Source organism: Anarhichas minor, unplaced genomic scaffold, assembly GCF_050575085.1.
Source record: "Anarhichas minor isolate MPS153535 unplaced genomic scaffold, ASM5057508v1 ptg000028l, whole genome shotgun sequence".
Lineage (NCBI taxonomy): Eukaryota > Metazoa > Chordata > Actinopteri > Perciformes > Anarhichadidae > Anarhichas > Anarhichas minor.
Genome location: NW_027466474.1, coordinates 8,262,731 through 8,287,381, shown reverse-complemented (window position 1 = coordinate 8,287,381; position 24,651 = coordinate 8,262,731). Strand labels below are relative to the sequence as shown.

The 24,651-nt window shown below is 41.0% G+C and overlaps 1 protein-coding gene across 1 annotated transcript in view; it reads right to left on the bottom strand.

The window, feature by feature from the left end:
• trpc7b (transient receptor potential cation channel, subfamily C, member 7b) overlaps positions 1–24,651 on the bottom strand; it is a 43,156-nt gene that overhangs the window by 7,194 nt on the left and 11,311 nt on the right. The window contains exons 3-7 of the mRNA XM_076103640.1: positions 21,603–21,785; positions 18,483–18,647; positions 13,855–14,071; positions 10,855–11,088; positions 8,885–9,149 (exon numbers count right to left, since the gene is read on the bottom strand). Of these exons, the coding sequence (XP_075959755.1) occupies positions 8,885–9,149; positions 10,855–11,088; positions 13,855–14,071; positions 18,483–18,647; positions 21,603–21,785 (1,064 nt within the window). The remainder of the gene's footprint in view (positions 1–8,884; positions 9,150–10,854; positions 11,089–13,854; positions 14,072–18,482; positions 18,648–21,602; positions 21,786–24,651) is intronic.

Below are 24,651 nucleotides of genomic sequence, written 5' to 3'. Positions count from 1 at the left end.
ACGTTATATCCCAATTATCTTTTTAATCAAATTATTCTGTCTCCCAGCTCTCCGTCCTACCCAGCTTGAAATGCTCACTCCATTTACATTTTTATGTTCCCCCAAAAATATGCGAGTGGAGATAATGATGAAGGGCTTTGTTCCAGGCAACATTAATGTGCCATTAAACCAGACGCTGGCCCAAACGCACACACGCAATTAAAAGTACGCACACACAGTGGCTATTTATACACCCTGTTCATCTGCCTGGGCAGGCTGGTGGTTTAATATGAAGTTCTAAAACTGTGGATGGCATTTTATGTGTTGCTGGAAGTGAGCCCCTCCTTACAGCAGCATACAAGTCACCCGTGTATATAATACTGTATGCATGACTACATACATTACACCTCCTCATTTAGGGAAATAAATAAAAACGGAGGTATCTGCTTTTGCAAATGAATCATTCAAGTGTATATGAGGGTAGAGGGTCTTCTTCCCTGCTGGATAAAGCTGACGCACAAGCAGCCGGCAAGTCATTTGTTTTGCTCGTTTTCTGCTTATTTGATTCATTGAAACCTGCGTGAGGTGCCTCTACGGCAGGAAGTGCAATTATGAAAAATGTAAAATATAATCTTTTGTAGATCAACAACATTGATAGATTTTAATTTGTCTCTTGCTAATGTCAGACACTAATCATGCAATGACCTGCGACTGAGACATATGAGACGCTCGATGCTCTGGATAATGGGAGCTTTTTTTTTCCAACGTAAGAGAATGAGATTATTTCATTTCAAACTTGCGTGTGTTTGTGTTATAACATCATTGTACAACAGGCAGTGAATCAGCAGGGACAGTGGGCATCTGGAGACAGAGATGGACAGTGTGTTATTATCTGTTATTAAGAGTGACAGCTCCCAATAGGCTGCACGCAGCACGGCGGCTAAATATGCGTACAAAGACACACACACACACACACACGCACACACACACACACACACACTTACCCCTGCAGGACACTGACAGTAAAGAAGTTACTCTGTTACCACTCATCCTCTCTCTCCCACACACACACATACGTATATACACTCACACCACACATACAGCATTGTGTGTGCGGGGGACTGGTGAGTCACCTCGGCTCTGCAGGAGCCGTCCAAACCCAATCACAGACGGGCCCAAATTCAACCCCTCCCCTCCAGAGACAGGCTCTCTTGCTTTACGCCTCAAGTTTGTCTTAGTTCCTCTCTCTCTCTCTCTCTCTCTGCCTCTCGTTCGCTTTCTCCATCTCTCTCACCCATTTTCTCATTATATTTCCATTGCTTTTCGTATCTTTCTAAGCATCACGCTCCCTCCCTCTCTCACTCTCTTTCCGTCTTTGATCCCAACAAGCTTTTAGTCATTTCTGTCACTCAATCTATTTGTATGATTTATACTTTTGATTTTTCATTATTTTTTCCCCCTCTCATATATAAATCTCTTCTTTGTTTAACCTGCAGCAATATTCTCACATTGGCCAAATGCACACGTAGACTGAGACTGAACGGCTGCATCCAGCCTTCTGTCCTTCTGCCCCTCAGTCATTAGCAAGATATTAAATTTCTCCTTCTCGATTTGCTTCTATTTTTCTTTTCTCCACTCCTCTCCTCTCCTGCAGACAAGACAAGTAGTCCGTCAGACAGGCAACTAAAGAGGAAACATCTTTAAATATCAAATTGAGTTTAACTTTCTATCCGTCGCGCCAATGGAGCCGTCACCATGGCGACAGCAGGGGCTTGCCCACCTCGGGTTTTAATGAATGAATGAATGAATGAATGAATAGTTCTGAGAGATGCTGGCTTGCCTGCCTGTGTGTTCTGTTGATAGAAAGACAAAGAGAGAGAAGCAAAAAGAAACTGAAGGCACGGAAGAAATACTGATGTGTGTGTCTCACGAGTGGGTCTGTTTGTGTGTTTGTGAGTGTGTGCATATTTTTGTGACAAGTAGTGGGATACAAAATGAGACAGACAGAGAGAAATGCAAAAGGATGCTGTTTTGGTGTGTGTCTTCAGGCAACTTGTGAGAGAATTCTTATTAAGCGGGGAGGACAACACCACAAGAACAGCAATTAGAGAGTGTTTTGATACCGACATCAACTTTTCTTTAATTTGCCTGCTCCCTCGCTGCCTGTTTTTCTGTCTCGCTGTTAGTCTGTGTCGTCTTCCTCTTTCCAAGTCAATTATTTTTATTATTATATTATTATAAAATTGATTTGATCTTTAAAAAAAAGAAAAAAAAGAATAAGCAGAACAAACCATTGTGTTGGGCTCATTACGATTTTGGCTACTATTATGTGTGACATCAGCCTGCCAAACTCCTCTGTAGAACCGCTAACGTCGAATTATAGCTTAGCTACAGTAACTAGGCAAGGATTTCTCCACATGTCGAAGCAGTGTGCATGTGGTGAGGATTATACCACGTATACTTCCGGCGTCCCAGCTCGGACCACACCCATCTTTAAACTTAATTTTGATCTCAAACTTTATTTGTGACAGCATCTTGCACAGTTGCAACACTATTAGAGTGACAAAATATGTCCACAGACAGACAAACAGACATAAACCACCTGGCAAAGTACTCAAAACCGCCTCTGTGGTTGTTCCCACTAGTTGGCTCCAGGGCCATTATTTACCATGATGACTCACAAACAGACTCACATGGTGAAAACAATACCAACGTTGCGGTCCCTGCTGGTAATGAAGCATTTGAAATTTGTCTGTGGTTAATTTAGAAAGAAATAATCCGATTTTACATGTTTTCCTCTCATACTTGTAATATTGGGACTTTTGAGCTCTACACTAAAATACAGCAATTACTATTACTAATACTTTATTTTCATGTATTTTAAATGGTTTCTCAGCTGGTGAGAAGGCTGACTTTTTGTTTTGGACATCAGCCATTTAGCACATTATCATGTATGTAGCCACCATGTGCATTTTTAAGACTCATTTTATGGGGAGTTAGCTGAAAACACGAAAAGTTTAGCCAGGGACAGGTTTTTCAACCAACTCATGGAGCGAACGTTGGTTAAAAGACAATTACAAGCATTGAGGGACCCATTGTTTCAAAAGCTATGAGTAATCAGTGTTTTTATAGTCTTTATATGTGATCTCCCTGCTCTCAACTAAAGGAATGAATTTCAATTTACATGTTTGACATCATTTGTCATAGTAATGGAAGAATTTGTTGACAAATTCTGAATTTTACTACAGCTACTGGTTCGAGCATTGACATTTAAGAGCCCATATTGGTCACACTACATGGCTGCATTCTTTTTCTCTTCTCTGTCTGTGTCGCCTTAATTGTAATAGTGTCTCCTCTCCTCATTTTGACATTCAGATGTGCTTGACAGGGAAAGGCTGATCACGGCACCTCTGCCTCGCCTTCAGAGCTAATAAATTCTCTTTTGCTCACCCCGACTCGGTCTCAACCATCTGCCGTCCCTCTCTCTCTCTGTCTCTCTCCATTTACATTGCATTACATTGTATTTGTCCTTGGCTTTAAGATATACTTCTTTTCTTGCCAGTACTAAAAAAAGAAAAAGAAGAAAAAGAAGGCTCATGTTGCCGACTCAAACCAACATAAAAAAAGCACATTATGGTAGAGCAGTTATGTGAAAAGTACTGATAACTAACTGCTGTAGGGAAAAAAAGCTGACAAAATATACACAGACATGTACATGCTATAAAAGTTATTTTATCATTTCTTCCCACCTATTCAAATGGTTACTGGTAAAAATGTAGTGCCATCTGAATCTGTGCTGAGTCTGTGTGGCTGAGCTTTTGTCTGTTTGACCTTCTCTCATCCTTTCTCCCTCGTTTTCCTCTTTTGTCCATGCATCCTGGCTGGTCTCCCACATTTTGCCTGAACAAACAGCCGAGCCAAAAACACACCATTCTCTGCATATACATCTCTCCCAGTGGTTCTCTTTTCATCCCTCATTCCCTCCATATCCCCCTCCTCACCCCGATGGACTTAATCTTTATACTTTGTTACAGTGCCGTTAGCTGTCCCTGTGATTGTGCTGCATTTATTAAGTAGTATTTCCACTGTTTCACTTCAGCACCAGTATAATCATTTTTTTGATTTTCTTTCACTGTCTTTGACACCCCGTTGTGTCTTTTTCTATACTCTGAACAGCCTTCACCTATTTCAAAACACTTTGCCATTTCATTCATATCACCTTCTTCCCTTCTCCTGCCCTGTCCTCTCTCTCTGTGTCCATCTTTCTGTGCAGTGTTGTCATGCATGGTTGACTAGAACATAGAGACAAGGTCTACTGCTCCACCACTGCTGTCCAAATCAGAATCCTGATAAGCGTGTGTGTGTTGATCTGTACATAAATGTTTGTATGCCTACTGAAGCGTGTGTTACAGCATATGCAAAAACAAACATTGAGAGAGAAGTGTGAATGTACGTGCCCTTTTTGTGTACACTGCTAAAGTGTATTTGCACATTAATGTGTGGGCAACAAAAGGCATGTGTGTGTCTTTAAAGTGTGAAAGTCAGACAGCTGTCTGAGTCTTCGCGCCCATGGGGATTGTGGCTATTATAGCTCAGTCTTCATTATGCCCTATCCTGCTGTGCATGCATCTGTATATGTGTGTGTGTGAGAGAGAGAGTGATATCCTCCACCTCACCCCTCCGCCATACCCCACCATCCTTCCTCTCACACCCCTCCCTCCGTTCCCACAGCCCGAGTGGCCCCTCCTGGGGTATCATTACTACCTACACCTGTCTCCTTCCTCATCTTCCTTTATCAGAGCTATCACACCAGCCCTTTCTTCTGCCCTACGTCAAACATGCCCCGTCAGATAGCTAAAGTCACACAGCACACACATCCACACAGGCACGTTCTCAGCTGTGACAGAGAGAAAAGAGACGGACGAGACATTGTTTATTTTGTGAATTCTCAATTTGTACGCAAGACTATCAGTCATACCAAACATATTGCAGTCATACTTCATAATTGCATTGAGCCGGACAGAAAAATAAACATGCCCAGAAGTATTGGTGAAAAGGGATGATTAAATTCAAGCAACAAAAAATTAGACGTTAGAAATATAAATTCAGTAGTGTCGCTTTGCACATTTCAGTCCAGGCTGGTTGAGATTTAGAGCCAGACTGACCCCTAGTGGCAAGACTGACATCAGCAACAACAACAACAACAACAGAATTTAGGGGGGTTTCTGTCAGGCTAAAACCATCTCTATACAGCTCCCATTGCCAGAGTGGGCGACTGAAAGGGCAGGGACATTTTCTTGCCAAAAACGCCTAATCTGACAAGAAATGCAGGCAGCAGTTTTAAGATGAGCTGAACTAGTTTCTATTACTATCACGGCTGTGTTAACACTGATTTTTTTAAATCAGCCTTGATGTTGATCTCTAAAGCAGAGAGGGAAGTGATAAGCGGACAATGTACAGAGCTGGATTGTACATTCATGATGGAAATGACTGTGTAATGGGGATGACAAGGCACTTCTAGGGGAGCAGGGTCTTTTCTGTCCTCTGCTTTTTAAGAAGTCTTCATTATGTCTGACTGAGCAAAATCTGTCTGACTGTCCATTTGAACTCCATTAGTCTCTATCTACCTTTTCTGTCAGGGAACTCAGTCTCACGCCGCTGCTCTGTCTGTCGGCTCATCACGTTTCCTGGATCTTTGGCTCCATGTGGGCAGCCAAGCAGAACTCACAGCCTCTAAGACCCCTGTGCTGCGGCTCAGCAGAGGAGCTATACTGTATATGCACAGCACAGAGGTGCAGGGCAAGTCTGCATGAGGAAGTAGAACACTCACACTAGAAATCTGATCACACACCTTTTATGATCAGTAATTCTATCTAAGGTGAATGTCGAGCAGGTCAAAAACTTGGAAATTGCTTCCAGGTTTCACATAGCTCACATGTGCGGATGATGGTGGTCAAACATCTGGTGCATTTAGAAAAACAGCTGAGGCTGCACAAATATGACATAGAAGGGTATGTGGTGTTATTGCACCTGATGTTTGACTCCATGAGCTGTAGGTGTGTGATGTACGACATTGTCTGGTTGAAATTTCTGAACTTGCTGACCTGATGACGCAATGCAAATGTGTGTAAATGTACAGTGTTTGTACTAAGCTCAGTTACACACATACTAAACCAGATAAGAGGAACAGATGGATAGGCAAGCAGTCTGGCACGGCAAAGTCTGTACTTTGCATCAAACTACTGTGTGGTTTACTGGGAGTACTCCAAACCAGCACAAGGTGTATGCTCAATGAGGAGACAGGTGTTGACACCTGGAAGCATTTTGTCATGGTAGGAAAGCCTGTTAATGAAACATTAACTGAGGGCAAGAATTCTAGTCACACTGTGTGTTCTTCACTGATATGAAAAACCTGTCAGGTAAATTATGCAGAAGAGCATAAACACCATGCTCCACTAAATGTACAGATTGGTTTTGAACCTGTCAATTGCTCTAACCTGGCAGGATGACTCAGTACCCAACTTGCACAAAGACAAAGCTACGTGTGACTTCCTGAGTCCAAGCTTTCTTGCAAAGTGGAAGTGTGAACCTTAACATACCAGATGATAAACTGCAATTACATAGACTTTTCCACTCTGATTCGAACAGTACATGACAATGTAATTACAGAACAACTTGTAATGGAATGACTGAGCAGAAATGGTGTAATGTCATCTGTTTAAATCTGCAGATGTCTTCCTCTGAGAAAATGAATAATGATATGCGACAGCGAGAGAACTCAGAGAGAGTTTTCATTTTGAGATGAATGATGATAGAGAGACTTGCTGGATAGCGATGTACAATATTAGACAATGACAGTGAAAGATCCACCGTCACTCTGTTTGCAGCTGATGTGACAGAATGAGCATGCAGATATGCTAAAATGAATGAAGGTGGCAGAAGCATTGATATTCAGATTGATGTGTTGCGGGACTTGTTGGACAGGTTGATTGCTTTACAAGCAGCTTGATATATATATACGTATATACTGCCATATATATATATATATATATATGGCAGTAAACATTCTACAACAAAATTGATAGAATACACTTTTAACTTCTTGTTGCTGATGTTAAAGTGAAAGTACTGATTCAAGGCATTGTAGGGCTAGTTTTATGCACTGCAGCCTTTAAGTGCAAATTGACTCCTTGGTTAAATTGTACAGTTGGCCATTTGAAATGGATGGTCCCTTATAATGAAGTTAAATGCAGCACTTTAGCAGGTTAAGTGCACTTGGAGTATTTAGGGTTGCTATCATCCCCTTTTTGGTTGGAGGATTTTCAATTTTCAAATACAATAGTCTGTCCCACTTGATTTGTCTAACTCAGACTGCTGAAGTCAGAACAAGAACTTTGGATTCTGTCCCAGCTCTTAATAGAGTAGTTATGCTTGGAAGAGATTGCTTCATAACCAGTAAGGAGAGGAAGATATTGTTCTCTTCATCTTCTACTTGCGCCCCCTTGGTAACATCACATGCCTCCATGGTCTCCATTTCCACTGCTATGCTAACAACACCCAGCTCTACATCGCCACCTAATCAATCACCCCCACCACCCACTCCACCATCACCAAATGCCTCACAGATATAAAGTCCTGGATCTAAGCCAACTTTCTCAAACTCAATCCTCATCATCGGCCCCAAATCACACAAAAGAATCCCACCACAACTTCTCCCTCTGCATCGATGGCACCACTGTTCCTGCTTCCACACACATCCATATCCTTGGTATCATTTTTGAGCAAACCCTCTCCTTTGAACGCCACATCAATCACATCACAAAAACCGCCTTCTTTCATCTCAAAGACATCGCCCGTCTACGCCCCTCCCTCTCCTCCACAGCCGCTGAAACACTCATCCCCTCCTTCATCGCCTCTCGACTGGATTACTGCAACAGGATCCTGTACGGCACATTCACCAAAATCATCAACAAACTACAATACATCCAGAAGTCAGCTGCCCGTCTGCTCTCCCACTCCCGCACCAGAGATCACATCGCCCCAGTCCTTCAAAACCTCCACTGGCTCCCCATACAGCAACAAACACAGTTCAAGACTCTCCTCATTACATACAAAGCCCTTCACAACCCACTTTATATCTTTCTGACCTCCTGCACCGACACACTCCCACCAGCAACCTCCGATCCACCGACACCAACCTCCTTACCCCCCCCTACTTGGTCCAAGCACCGAACCTGGGGGGGACAGGGCCTTCTCCATTGCTGACCCCTCCCTCTGGAACTCCCTCCCCCAGCACCTCAGACATTCTCCGTCACTCGCCACTTTAAAAACTGCACTCCTCTTGCTCTCTTTTTACTCTCACATCCATATTGACCTACAAAACTCAATAGGCCAAGATGTTTTGCCTCATCATTAACTGAATGACATATAAAGATTTTTTTTTTTTTTTTTTAATCAAAGACGAGGCATTTAAATTATATATAGAGAATGTAGTGAGTGAGTCTTCACATTCATCATTCTCCGTATTTAACCAAATAGCCTGATTGCCTGTATTAAGCCTGAGGGAGGATTGAAGTTCGATCTCTGCCACTGATCGATGACTGTGGATTTGATGAACCCAGCAAACAGTCTCATTAAGGAGGACATTGACCATTTATATTATCCAGGGGATTTTCTTGTTCTGTGGTCTCACATTTAGATGGGAACCAAATCAGATACTTTGGAGATTAGATCTTTTTATTTTGCTATAATACGATCATAGTAGGGCTTCCATGTAGCTACACTGTGTTTTTAAAGCATTAGCTGAAGTTTGTATAAAAAGATGCAGGCATGAAGATGTAAATGCTTGTGTTTAAACATAACCACTATCTAATCACAGTCGCTATCTCAGCCATACATTACTCACGTGGTGAAGGCAGGATTGTACTTGGCTCCCAGGTAGTACGAGTACAGGTTGAACATGCCAATCATGAAGGCCACAAACACCATGATGAAGATGACCATGAACTTGAAGATATCTTTGACCGTGCGCCCCAGTGAAATCTGCAATGGGCCGAAGCTCTCGTTTGCTGGCAGGATGTAGGCGATGCGCGAGAAGCTCAAAACCACAGCGACGGCGTACAGGCCTTCTGAGATGATCTGGGGGTCTGATGGGCGCCACTTGTTCCTGGCTGGAGGATAAGAAAGACAAAGACGAGCGGCTGAGTACGGTGTTAATGTATAATGTGATTGAGATAATGCAGAGTCAAACCAGAGATCGTTCGGTAATTGTCTGATTTTGTGGGGAACTGGTTTCCCAATTTGAACAATAAAATAGGTCCCCATTTCAGATTTGACCAAATTTAACATTTCTACACTGAATACAACCTGATGCATTAACTATACAAGTATAGCTTCAAAACTAATGTTGAAATTACATTTCTAATAATCATCCACAGCTGCGTTTGTGGATTTAGAATTTGAAACTTTTTCTGATATCCGATTGAAATATTTGGTCCGAGTGTGCTTTACAATCACAGTATTTTTTACTGTGCATTAAATCCTATTGTGAAAACCCTGCATTCCTCTGGCTTGATAAATATTATCAGCTGCACATAATTGGTTTGAAAGAGATGTAAAGAGTATAATCTTGGCGAAGGTACAGTAAGAAGATGGATTCAGTGATGATGGATGGGGATTAGGGAGGAGGGAGGGCAACGAGTATGAGGCGGGTGGACAGCAAACAGAAAGGATAGTGTGTCCAAGGAGAGGTAAGGACAGAGAGAGAGGACAACAGGGAACAAAAGACCACAAACAGAAAAAAGTAAAAGAAAGAAAAATTCCATCTCGGACAAAACATATCCCACACAATGTGTGCACTTTTCAGTGCAGATATGGAGACGTATGGAGAACGGCCCACGATAATAACACTCCAGTCATTTACATTTGCATCTATCTACTGATATGTCATGACAGAGTCAGACCACCAGATGACAGCACTGATGAAGGTTCCCTTAGCAGGCCACTAAGAAGTGTACTGTCCAGCAGCCTGCAGCCTGAAGCAGGTTTTATTATGTTGTAGAGGAGTTTTGATTCTGGTAATGAACTCAAAGTTTTCCTGATTCGTTTTATACTCTGAAATCTATGAAGTTGATATTTAGACCCAAGCGCAGGCAGGTGTACATTTCAAATAAATAAAGACAGAATAAAAAAGATAGTTATTAATAATTATCTGGGGAGGTTTTAAATCCAAATTCCCCACTGTTTACTGTGTTTACTGTGTTTGCAGAGTTTCTGTCAGCCGGTGTATATACCTCTGCACGTACTTGTTATTATGGAAACATCAAATTCACTAATTGAATGTGGTGTGCTACACTCAAGCCAAGAATCAAACAGAAGAATATGTGCACAAATATGTGTGAACATGTTGGGGTAAATATGCAACAATGACATCTTTAATTAAATGACAAATACCTCATCTTCTAGTGTCCCAGCTCATGTTTTTAGTTATTCGTGACATTTTTACACAAATACTTATCTGATTTGCTTATCACTGACTGATTGTGCACAACAATGATTCAAGCCCCTCACAAAAGCTTTTACATTTGATCTTATTGTGTCAATAACTGGACTTTCTTTGGAATGTGTTTTTGGTAGATAAGAAGGGAGGCAGTTTGAAACAGAATATATATATTTTTTCAGATTTAACATATATTGAGATATTTAGCTATCATGAATAGTGGTTGTGACAATGGCAGAGAAAACAAAGGAGAGCGCCAAATAACTCAGACTCAGACTCAGACTCGGTCCAAGCAATCTCTGTTAAACACCAGAGAAATCAGTAAACTTCTAGACATCTTCAAAGCATTTCATCGTATTTCTGGAGTAACTGCTTACCGAAAGTGAAGTAGGCGACTTCGTCAGGCAGCAGGGCGGTGCTAATGTCTTCGTCTGGTACGTGCATGTCCACATACTGCTGGGCTTTGGTCGCCTTGAGGAATGCCATGAAGCGTGCCGTGAAGGAAGCCACAAAGATAGACAACATGCCAAAGTCCAGAACATTCCACAGGTGCATGATGTACTCTCTGGGCCCGTCGGTCCAGATCTCCTTACATTCTGACCAAATCATACCTGAGGAAGGAGGACATACAAATAAATGCACACTGCAAAAGGTCAGCTCTCAAAAACAAGAAATAAGGCAATAAAATGAAGGAAATATTTCTTAAAATGAAAAAAATTATCTGCCAATAGAACAGGAGAATTTATCTTGCTAAGATTTTATAAAACACTTAAAAATATAGTCACAAAGAGCCCACAGGTTTACCAGTACAGCTACAAACAAATACATTTGTCTAGATGCAAAAAAAGGGTTGAAAAATGTGCTTGATTTAGCAAATGCTAGTGACATCCTCTTAAAATAAGGCTATACGTTTAGCCCAGTACAGCTAGACCAAAAACAAGTACAAATGTCAAAATACAAATGAAGGATCAAAGATTTTGTTTTCAATATGTAGGAAAAGGTGCTTAAATGCAAACACTAGTGCCATCAACTCAAACCATGACCCCTGAATTCAGAATGTTCTGTTCCCCACAAGAAAGGCTATCCACTCTGCTACGGACTCTCTGTTCAACATTTTGAGGATCACGGGCTGACAAGCCTGCACACTGAAGCGGTCATTCCACACTCTGAATTTTAAGGGACAAAGGCAACACTTGCCTGCGACGGTCCCAATCACTGAGACGCAAGCATTTCTAACAATAGTTTTCAACTGCAGCAACTAAGAACCTAAGATACACTAGTGGAGCTATAATTGACAAGGTTGCCCTTTCAATTGATCCTCGTTAAATGGTTTAAAGTGTATTTATTCCAATTGCGGAGCCACGGATGAGCCATGTTTGATGATTGGACTTGTCGTGAATAGACATTCTGACTTATTTCAAGAAATCTTTTCAACATGCTAACTTGACTTTTTATTTTTGTCACTATACCCTGCTGAGCTGTACTGGTTTTAAGATATAATTCCAAAACATAAAGCCTTAATTCAAGATGATGGTTCTAGCATTTGCTAAATGAAATGAAAAGTGTAGCTACTCTCTTTGTTCTGTACAGTATTTTGTCTGAATACATGATTACTTTTCTGTAGGTTAAGATAACAATAAAACAAGGAATTCAATTTGGTCATAGAGAGATGAAACGGATAAGATGTTTATGATAAGAGATTCTGACTTCGACAAAGCCCTTTTGTACTCCTCAATGTTGATCAAACAGCTTTATAATTATGGTAATTCTAGTTTTAAGCATTAAGTTACTCAGAACCATTAATTAAATCTCAGTAATGAGTTATAATATTGTATTAAGATAATAAAGGGCAAAAAATCAAGTGAAATGCTGTAACATAAAAATATACCCCAAATCCTAAAAAAACAAGCATAATTTGCCTTGATTTAAGACATTTAATCTTACTAAGATTTCAGTTTTCGCTGTGCATGGATACATCGCTGAACGATACAAATAAAAAAGGAGGCTCACACAGGCACTCATACAAATTTATCACTCAATAAGACACATACAAAGATGTTGACAACAAAGCTTATAGTTCATACTCAACCATTCAGACACCCCCACTTATAGCTCAGGTGCACACACACACACACACACACACACACACACACACACACACACACACACACACACACACACACACACACACACACACACACACACACACACACACACACACACACACACACACACACACACACACACACACACACACACGCACACACGCACACTGCCATTCTCCATTTGGAGCTAAAACAAGGAGAAAATTGCTTACTGAAAAAGCGCCCTGATCAGTATCATCTCTGTAACAATTACCGGGCCTTCAAAGCATGCTGCTGGAATTAGAATTACCCTGCTCTACCTAAGCCACCATTCACTGCACACACACAAACAAACATATGCACACAATGAAACACACATACACACACACACACACAAGCACCTGCTGCCAAAAATGACCACGGATGGCCAAAGAATGGTGCCACCACACGTAAACAAACAAAAACAGGAGCATATGTGCACCGACAGACCACACATAATGTTATTAAATGTGTGTGTTTGTAGATGAAAGGAAGCACATCAGCAGATGGGAAGCAGCTGAGGTCTGACAGATACCGCCATGGGCTATTTATCTGTTGAATATGTCTTTGTCTCACAGCCATCTATCTGTGTCTTCATGCCTGTCTTTTCGTATGCCGTACACTCCACCCCTCCCTTAACTTTCATCCTTTTCTGCCATTTGTCTTTCTCTCCATCCCTCCCTCTAATATTTCCTCAGCACCACCTCTCAGGTCAACCTCCAAATTTCCCTCCAGTTTATCGTTAGGACTCAGCATGGCCACTGCTTCAACAAGTCTGGCCTGTGCCAGACGAATTGTTGTATTGCCATTGGCTTTCATCCACTTGGTTGGTACGGTCTTGCATTAATCTTGAATTCTGCCTCATATCAGAGTTGGGCATAAAGGTTCACAGAGTCTTTCCACTGATTCATGGGGAAGGAGTTGTGCTGTAGACTTCACTTTGTTGTAGCTTCACTACATTAGATTACTTTGGATTAGCATCAAAAACTTTGGAAATCTGAGTAGAAACATCACCATAAACTCTTCTTGCTTGCATGTTGATTAATTAAATTCATATTAATAAAAACTAAATATTCTAAGGAAATCCATAAGGAAACATTTTGACTGTTATATATGCTGTATCAAGGTTATTTCTTATCATGATGGAAAATCTGCATCGACAGTGACTTTCTTTTTTGCATTTGAATTGGCTGCAACTGTGCAGAATTTCAAACACTGCCACAGTGCACCATGTGTGTGAGAAAGAAGACTCACCCAACACCCACTTCATGATCAGCATCTCTGTCCAGGAGAACTGGGTGGTCTTGACCCTGAACACCTGTCGCGGGTGGTCTGTGATGGTCTCATTGGGCAGGTTCTTGACACCCTCAAAGCGGTCAGAGGCGTTGACAACAAGCAGACCCAAGAAGATGGTGAAGGAGACAGCGTGAGCTATGAACTTCATGAAGGGGCTTCGCAGGATCTGACCAAGCTGGAAGTGAGAAGATTTAGGATATAAGAAGAAATATGTTCCATTGTGCATCTGTGGTTTCCAAACAAATACTATTAAGGACCAAATGATGAATGAAGGTTAAAGAGAGATGAGTAATGTTTGTTTAAACACCCATGTACAGATTTGTGCACATTTGAGGGCAGTGCAACAGGTGAAACGTTTCCTATGTAAAAGATTCAAGGACATGGAGCAACATTTGCATTCTAAATGTGTTTCGTCTCAACAAACTCCTAAAAAAAAGATCCACCCTGGCAACCAGATAATTGCTCACTTTGTCTGTCTGTCCTTTGGACACACGTTGTTTTTATCACACTGTATGAATAATTGAGCTCTGACATATGTGTTAAATGCATTTCCTTTCTCATAAATCATTTGCAAAGCTGATAAAAAAAACAAAACACATTTTGAATCCTGCATCGTAAACATCCATGTTTTCCTGGCTAGTAGTCTTCTTCTTTCCTGCCATTGCTTGTTCATTGCTGTGTTTCCTGGGCATTAACACCACCTGTAGATCAGTGGAATAATGTGAAACCGTTGGCAGCAATGTGTGGGGAGCCACTTATAAAAAGGAAAAAAATAGCACTACAAGGGGTCAAGAACTACACATGGTATTTTTAAGGTGATGTCAAAGCCCTTACATCTCACTGCAAAGTGCAATGACAACACACAACATTTTTACTTGTCATATTAGTATAAAGATTTTGTTCATTTGTGTTTGCCAATACAACAACTTGCAAAAATAGTTTTTGTGTCAGGGAATCAGACTATTGATACCCGCTTGACTGGTAGTTTCTTTGAACAGTTAAAAAATTGCAGCCAAACAAAACATCGTTTTTTATTAACTGAGCTAATCAGTGTTCACACTTTATTGCAGAGTTCCTCAGATTTTGTCCCTCAGAGATCAATAACTGAACAGCGTGACTAAACAACCATTTTAGCAGGCAAACGGCAGCTGTTGTAATTCATGACTGTGGAATATAATGCCAGAGTAACTAGACGCCAAACAATCAGCAGAGACTATGAAAATGCACCATATAGGAAGAACGTAATGCAAGGTGGTGCTGCACAAGGAACATTAAACATGCCACCACAAAAATATGCCAAGACACACAAATGCACGACACACACACCCACTTGAGATGGCAACATTTGCCACTGCTGTGTTCAATATTAACTACCCACAGGCTATCTCTGCTCTCTGCATGCGCAGTGACATATCAAATTCAATGTCAAACTGTTCCCATGGCACACACACACAACTAAACCATGTGGGGAGAGGTTGTCTGGTGAAACTTAACCCTGCCAAAGCTCCTCTAAACCTCCTCCTGCCACTGGGACGGCTCTGCCTCTGTGCTGATAAGGCTGATCCATTTCACCCCTCAGCTTAAATGAGATGGTCATCCTAGATCAGGGCTACTGCTGTGTGAGGCCTACAAACCCCATGGGTTTATTTTCTTATCAGTGTGATGATGACAAGCGCTGATCTTCTCTGCTCCAAAGAACAAAGAAATGGTGGCCACTAGCAGCAGGCGCACGCAGACTAAAAGAAAGAGGTTTACTAGATTGGAGCTGCTGTGTCCTTTATTATTCCCTAACATATTTTCCCCTGGGAGAAGCAAGCCTGATGTGTGCAGACAGGCATCCTCTCTGAATAAATATTATCGAAATATGAGCAAGGACCTTCTGTCATACTGTACATATATTGGATGTGCACTTTATGATTAAGGGGGACATTCTCATGCACATGATAGAGTATGTGTTCTCATTTGGCGATTTTCAAACAAGCCAACCACCAACAGTTCTGGGGACTGGGAGAGGAACTGGCCAGTGGGGAGCTCCCCAGAGACCTACATACCTTCAAGGGCTTTTTTTCTATTTGTGATGTAAGGCGCCGCTCGCTCACATCTCCAGCTGGGAGATCAGCAGGCGGCAAGTTTGCAACAAGCTGTCTTGGCTTTATTTGTAGTATATTAATAAATAAACAACTTTGTTAAGTGCAACGATCATATAAACCAAAGCAAAAAAGCCTTCAAAACAGAAGCTGTTGCGAATTGTTCTATCGCTGAGTGGGTGTGTTAGCTCTCGTGCTACATTGGCTCATGTGCTCAACCAATCACCGTACACTTACGTCACTTATGGTTCCTCTTGTGCTGGGAGAGTACCTACGTATACTCTGTAATAAGAGCTGAAGAAAAGTCCCTTAAAACAGCGTTCAAACAACGTCGATGGTTCCTAGTTCTTGCAGTGCGGACACAATGCAAATAGGGGTTCAGTTAATAAAGAAAATTATTCGCCAATATGGTGTCAGAGCAACATGTGGCATTTATAAATGTCAGCGTATCATTGTCAAATTGATTGCAATGGCTGGTATAATTATAAAGAGCTAGTGCGTCTTTTTTATCAGTCGCTTTGTTTCACACATAGTCCATGTTTCATCTCTTTTCTGTCACTCAGTGAGGGCTGGAGTGTTCTTGTGGGCATCTTTCAATACTTGTCCCATCACGCTCCGCATGTTTTCCCCATTTTTCACCCTTTTCAATCAACGAGAAACATTCAATATCAAAATACACATCGGTTTTCCATCACCTCCGAAGCATATCTCATATGTTTCTAAAAAGAGATTTCTAAAGCAATTACATCTGTGTTTTCTCTGTCTACCTTCGATGATTTACGACTCATCTTTGAACAAGAAACATATGAATATCTTCTTCATCTCTCTCCACCGAAATTAAATGTAATATGGTTTTGGGAAATGGCGTTGTGGTGCCGTAAAAATAGAGAATATTATGAGCTGTAAGACATCAGCAATGACATGATTAGTGGAGGGCACACTAAACATAATCAACCAAAACACATCAAAGCCTTCTCTTTGCAACCTGCGACTGTCTTCATCCATCATTATCACAATCATTTAATATATCTTTGTGTCTCTGTTTAACTGCTGTCACATTGTAAATAAGCATGCATACACATTCATTTTTTCTCTTAGTTATTCATTTCATTTAATTGTTTTTTTATTACCCCACCGTCTGTAATTTTGCTTTCTCAACATCTCAGATATCTATTTTCAACATTTAGCTGGACTTAATCAACTATTTAATACGACTACTACTACTACTAATAACAATAATAAGAATGATAATTAATAATATTAATAATAACAACAATAATACAAAGTTACAAGGTGAAAGCACCATATATTCATCTGTTATTCATCCACGCATCTATCTTCTTCCTGCTCTCTCTGCTGCGTCACAAAGTAGCAGACTGTGACACACACGCTCGGTTGGTTGGTTGATTTATAATCAAATATACTCACATGCACACACAACAGACAGGGGTTTTCGTGACACAGTGATCAGGAGCAGCTAGTGTCTCATGATTGAATCCATGTCTCGGTCGTGGAGACGCTCTCAGCATTACTGGTCTCCATCCTTCCGCACACTTGACCTCAGCTGCTCTCTGTCTCTCTCTGTTAGTCTACAAAATGACTAATTCATAAATCTTACTTAACAATAACTATTCAAAGGTCCTCAACACTGTTTCTGAATCTACCTTAGCGCGCACACAAACACTCGACACACAACCACTCGACACACAACCACTTCATGAGGTAAAGGATTATCCAGGTTAATGAGCAGATTTGCATAACCACTCATGCAGTGCCTGTGTGCAAGTCTCTGTGTGTCACTTTACAGATTATAATTTACTTGATGGAGTATTAACAAAATGTGATAAAGTGCCTCAGGGCCATAAAATGAAATGGTGATTTTTAAATCGGAAATCAGTATGTTTTTAGTCGCACTCGTCATTTTGTAATTGAGGTGAGTCCAAGCTTACTACAATTGTTCCATGAAAAGAGAAAACAACAAGCCACCTTTTACGTCTAGAGTAAAAAATATTTGACTCAAAGATACAGTCGATTTTAGATGGAGTAACCTTTTAGCCTGTAGTTGTTGTCATTACAGCAATGCTAATGTTAGCATGTTTATAGGCTCTGTAACAGGACTGTAATAGACTGTTAGCATTTAGCATTGTGCAGCTGAGGATGACGGCTTAGAATAATGGAAGTTGAGCCATATCTGTTCAAATAAAGCCTGAGATGAGTATAATCCTGATTTAGTTAACAACTCGGCCTTGTCTAACCCTCAGGCCAAACTTTACTGTTTTTTGCCCAAAGGATCAAATATTTTTCATCAATCAAACTACTTAGTTGTCTTGTGTTTAATGAGCCTTCCAACTGTCTAAGTCTATTTTTGGGCTATAGACTTTCAGTATTGTTGCTACAGCCATGCACTGTAATACAGAGTGTTAGGAAAATAGGTGCTTGTAAATGGCACAAATATACTTTTTGTGTGTCTGCGTTACTCAAGAGCATACGTGTTCATACCTTGCTACATGGCATTATCCAGTAGGCAACAGCCAGGAAGGGCAGACCTACGGCGACCCCCAGCACTGTCCAGCACTTCACCCCGACAGACTGCTGCCTCAGACCGGGCAGGTTCTCGTACCAGATAGTCAGAAGCTGCTGCTGACAGTTAGGATGGGCAACGAACTGAAGAGAGAGAACAGAGACAAGAAATTGAAATCAACGGGGAATAAAGGGAGAGGAGATAAGGATACAGTGCAAGGAAAGAGAGAGGAAGAGGAGAGCAATTAGCGAACAACCATTGTCAGAGATGCAATACAAATTTTTCAGATTTTTTAACAGATCGCTTCAGGGGTCTGTAAAGTCTTTACAGCAGCAGCACATTGAGCAAAAACCATGCCAGTCCAATGCTCCACTGATACGGCCCAGTGGTCGCAAAAGGATGAATGTAGCCTATTTGCCAGGCTTTAGAAAATTAATACGGTTGAAAAATATACTTTATTCATGAGGAGGGCTTCTGGTGGTAAAGTAATTCCAAAGTAGCTGAGCGTGTCGGCTGCTTTTCAATTAGGGAGCACACCTTATTGTGCATTCATTATAATCAAAATATATTACTCACTACATGTTTGTATTCGCGGCTGCCACTTGGCTTCATTTGGAATGAAAATGTCAACAACGTTGTGAAATCAATTTACTATACGCAAAAAGAAAGCAGGCAGCAAATACGAGGCACTGGGTGTTTATACTAATTACTGAAGCATGTTTGCTTTATTAGATAAGGCTTGGTCTGGCATTTCAGCATCTGTTGCCGACTTCACTCCAAGAAAGGAATAGAGATAAATGAAAGCCTCCACTGGTCTTCTGAGGAAGCAGGAGATGGATGCTTTTGTTCCAGCTGGAGGAAGGATGTGGAGCAATCGATGCTCAGTAGGAGGTTGACTAGTGTAACAATCAAACTCTAGCACTGTTTTTAGGGTAAGATCTGAGCAACAGATTACGTCTGGTCACACCTGCTCTCCCTTGATTGTCGTTAGCCTCTCGTGTTTTCCCCCTCCATCAATCCGTCCCACCTCTTCAACAATCAGCCTCGGCCATCACATTCAGAGAACATTTATCTGAGCTGACGACTGACATCCTCAGCTCCCATCCGCCGATGGAAACGCACACACACATACGATGTGCGCGTGCACACTCAATCGTTTCTACATTCAGAGGGAAACCACACACACAGACATTAAACTCCCCCTGCACACTAAATCGTAGTCAATATAGTTTCCCACCGGTGTCCGGTGACCAGTCTTATCAATCCAATGACCCATGACATGAGCCCTGCCTGTGTCAAGCTACATGCACTACACACACAGTTGGAGTTCACCTGGTTGCCATGGCAATCTATCCCTCCCTCTCTCTCCCTGCCTCCGTGTAATTAGCTCCCTGAGTATTGGTCACGCTCTCCTGTACAGGATGAAAAACACAGCTCGAACAGGCTGTGTTCTGCCCAACGCACACGCACGCACACACACACACGCACAAGTATGGTTGGGAGAAATGCGGAGAAGGCATTTGGTTTGACATTTCTGCTCAGCGGGGATTGGCTCCTTGAAATAGAGGCCAGTTTGTTGTTTACATGGGGCCCTCTGAGGCTACAAGTACAGTAAATACACAAACTTACTGTATGTGCAAAAAAAGGCTCATAGACACTAGCTTAGTTTCTCACACACTCTCTCACACACACACACACACACACACACACACACACACACACACACACAACATGTAAAACACACAGCACACACAATAATCTTTACAAAAAAATGATGTGATTCTATATTCATCCATGCACCTACAGTGCAGTATGAGGTCTTTCTGTGTGTCTTCCTTTATAGGAACCGTGAGCTACAGTAGCTGCAATGGATAAAGAACCTTGCTCAAGGACTCTTGGTAGGTTTGATATGTTCTGCCAACAAGTCCTCATATCAAATCAACAAAATATTTGATATATTTAAAATAGTTAGTTTGTCAATGCATTTCAAAACCTGTGAGAATATTCTGATCAGAATACTTTCCTTGTCATGACAAGTGCTCAGCTTGTGAAAAGTGTTCAATAATGTATTTGTGGCTTTGGAGGAGGTTGCCAATCTGAAAAAAATAACCCATTATATCACAGCGATATCATCAGGGTTATCTCGGCTTGCCTGAGCTTGAAGACAGTAGTATAAACGCATGTAATCTCCTTAGCTGGTAAAACCTCATCACACATAAACATGTCTGCCTAGTTTATAAGATCATGCACGATTGAGCTCCTCCTCTGTCTGATTTCATCTACTTCAAATCTACCGCAAGCAGAGCCACTAGAGGTGCAGCAAAGGAGGACTGCACAACCCCAAAAACTGCCTTTTCCTTCACAGCATCACATCTATGGAATTCAGTACCACAATCAATTAGAAAGCGCCATCATATCATTCATTGAAGTGAAGATTTGTATTTCTGTACTAATACTTTACTTGTATTTAGATTTTGTCCGCTCATGTTGTTTAACTGTATGCTTTTTACCACAATGTAGTATTTCATTAACTACTGTAAATATTGTATTAGTTTTATTTTTATTGGATGCAGGTAAAGGGACTGCTGATGTAAACTAGCCTTTCAGCTAACTTACATTTGTTTGAATGTTGATTAATGTACATTGTCTCTAAAAATAAATCATATATATAAAAATACACACACATGCACATTTATAACAGACAGCCTGTGTTACAATCTAGGAGCAAGGAGTTTGAAAGACCTGGGTATTCATCAGGCTGGGATTATGGGGAAATGTATATCTAGTGTTTTGGATTGGTGTTTCTGTTTTTAATGTGTGTCTTACAAGCCCAATTCTTTCTTTGGCAGTCCATGATGGGTGAGGGTAAGACGCTTATTCATGATCATTACAGCTGACAGTGGCATTACACATACAGTTAAAGCCCAGTTTATTTTTTCTCCATTGTTTGTCATATTTCAGTTTAGTATCTTTTTATTTTCTCACTTATTTGGCAAGGTGGTCCTCTGAAATGTTTTACCCAACATTATGTTAAGTGCAACTGACACTACCACGAGTTTGGTTTAATTGGTCCATCGGGTAATTTTCGGTCATCTTACCTTCTTGACCTCGTACTTAATGGCCAGGATGACACGGCTGAGGCAGGGTCGGTTGTAGGCGCTTGGAGGGCACTGGTCCACGTCGCCATTCAGTATGGCCTCCACTTCCTCTGTGTTCCGACAAAGGTCCAACACACCCACCACAAAGTCCTTACACTGCATGGACAGCTTACGGTATTCATTCTGGCAGGGAGAGAGAAAAGAAGGAATAAAAGACAGAATTAAAGAGAAACTTGGCTTTAAACTGACTTCAAACAAGTAAATCATTTCAACAATAGGTTACAGACAATGCAGTATTCCTCAAATGTAGACATCTCTTGACCATCTACTTAAGGCTTGAAACCGCTTCTCCTGCCTTCTGTGTCCGCTGTCCGTGGGTCCTCACCTGTTGGTGCTTGGACACCTTTTTTGGGGGTTAATGACTTGAGATATGCCAACGTCATAGAGACATTCATTATCATTTGCAATTATAATATGGCTTGATTGTAAAAAAACTGAAAGGCTGATATTGTGATTTGGTTCATGTTCAGCAGTTTGGTGTATTTTTGACCTGATGTCAAAAGCAGAGAGGTGGATTCGACGAATGAGGGAGTCGACTTGACTTGCTTTATCTTAGTAGTCAACAAATTTGTCAGTTTGATAAAAACAAAACATCATAGTGTAAAATTATCATTCTCACGGTAATCTCATCATCACATTTCATACATTATCAGAAACAGCAGTCACATGTGCAACAGAATGCACTTAAACCCCACAAAAGCTAAAATAAGGGATCCACTCTGCTTTTGTTATGATCATTTTAAATGCTCACTTTAAATGCACTGCCATCCTGCTGATTGTATGCACAGTTTGAATTTGCATATAAAGAATGAATGGTAATGGGTGTAATTTGAATAAGATTAAAAATATTGTGAGGTAACCACTCCATCACCAAGCCCAAAAAGTAAATAAATTGCCAACATTTTCAAAAATAATGTTTGTTATTTTATCCTTCTTCAGGATAATCAGTCACCTAACTGGCATTTACACTCACTAGGACAGGTGTTCATCAACACGAGGCTCTACAAAGGCCTAACCCGTCCACACTATCAAGAACACAAGGAAACAACAAGCCCAAATCAAATGACCAAAAGTTTGACGTTATGAATAACAAAACTTTAATCTTTCTATGCTGAAAACAAATGGATCAGAGTTAAGTGTGTGGGTTTCCATTCTCTTATCTTTATTTGTGATGTGAGGATCCTGGGAAAGAGGATGTCGTATGTTGTACAGATTGTAAAGCCCTCTGAGGAAAATTTGTGATTTGTGATTTTGATCTGAACAAAATAAATTGAACTAAAATTGAATGCTTGCATACCAGCACTTGGGTGTGTGTTTTCTTTCAGTTTTTTTGTCAGTTAAATAGAAACATTACTATTTTTGATTCTTTAAACCTTTTTGTTGACATTTTTGGTGGAGTGGAGCTAATACTGAAGGCCTACTCCACAAGTTATTAAGCACCTCAATCGTTCGTAGCCCCCCTTGTGCACACAACATAACAACTTGATGGCACCAGATACAAAATATTATCTTTCGTGACGTATACTTCCTCATCCAAGTGTTGGGAATTGCTCCAAGTGCTGATTTACTCTGCCCACTTTACTACAATTCACCATCCTTGTCAGGCCTTTCAACCCTCTCTCCTTCTAATCCTTCATTAATTGTTCCAGCTTCGACTCTTTGCTCCTCTGTCTTCGCCCGCACAGTTCACTTCTCACCCTTCTTTCTTACACAACCTCCCTTCGCCCTCCTGGCGTGTTCTGTTCCTCAGCATTTGGCCGAGCAGATAAGCAGTCAGCAGACTGGAGCTTCTAAAGTCCTCAAGCACTGAATCTCATTATGCCTTCACTGCCGTGTTTGTTCTGTGTTCAGTAATACCACTAAAGTGTATTGATAATGCCTCGTTTTATACAAACTTTCACCCAGGTCTCCGCAGTCAGTCATCAAATCAGCAATCAATTAAACAAGGTGGGAAATTACCAGTTTTGGGGAGGTATGATAAAGTATGTATGCATAGTAAGGGCAACACTTTCTATGATGCCAGTGTTTCCCCTACCCGCCTATCCTGAAAGAAAGAAACAAAATATTTTACCCACCTAGTTTCTGAGTACTCGTTTCATTTCAGCTCAGTGTGAGAGTCTTTACTGCGTTCCCAGATAGCAGGGTTTTGTACACACAAACACACAGACCTCCATTGGCACTCTTGGCCGCTCAGAGTCAAACCATGCCGCGTTGATCTCCGTTCCAATTACCAGTTTTAGAGCACTGAGTCGTGCCCGAGAGGGACCAACCTCCAGAGTCGGGCCAAAGCGCAACCGACTCGTCTATAAGCGAGTTGCAGTGATATCTTGCAGACCACGGCCAGCCCGTGCATCCAGCACCCCCACCGCACCCCCCACCCCCTTCAAACAACTGTGTGTTTGCGAGCGAGACTCAACTCGTGTCTGTGCAGGAGACCAGAGGAAGACTTTTCGGAACTGAATCTCTGTGGTTTAGTTTCTCTCCTTGTTTATTCTTTCAGATATCTTCTTTTACTTATCTGTAAAGATGTTGTTAAATTACTGCTGATGAAAACCCAACCTTTCCTAATTTGCCACTTCATAATAAAAGCTCTGAAAAAACGAAATAACAGGGGACTTTTATTGGGCCTTCGGCAGCCTATCCGCCCCCCCAAAGCAGTCGACGCCCATGTCTATAATGCTTTATAAACATACTGATGCGTTATAATCACCTTATAGCTCAATATATTATGTCTATGTTATAAGCCTTCATAAATATCCATAATGCTTCATGACAATAATCATAGCACATTATGAAGCATTTTATGATGACTTCTAAAGTCAAGTATAATAAATCTTCATAATTGTTAGTCACTCACTGATTTGATATGAAGGATCATAGTGTATTATAATTCCCATAGTTGGAATACATTTTTATAATGCATTATAATTACTGTTATAAAGCATGCTAGTGCTATAATAAGTTATTCTAAGTGGTCATGGATATTTAA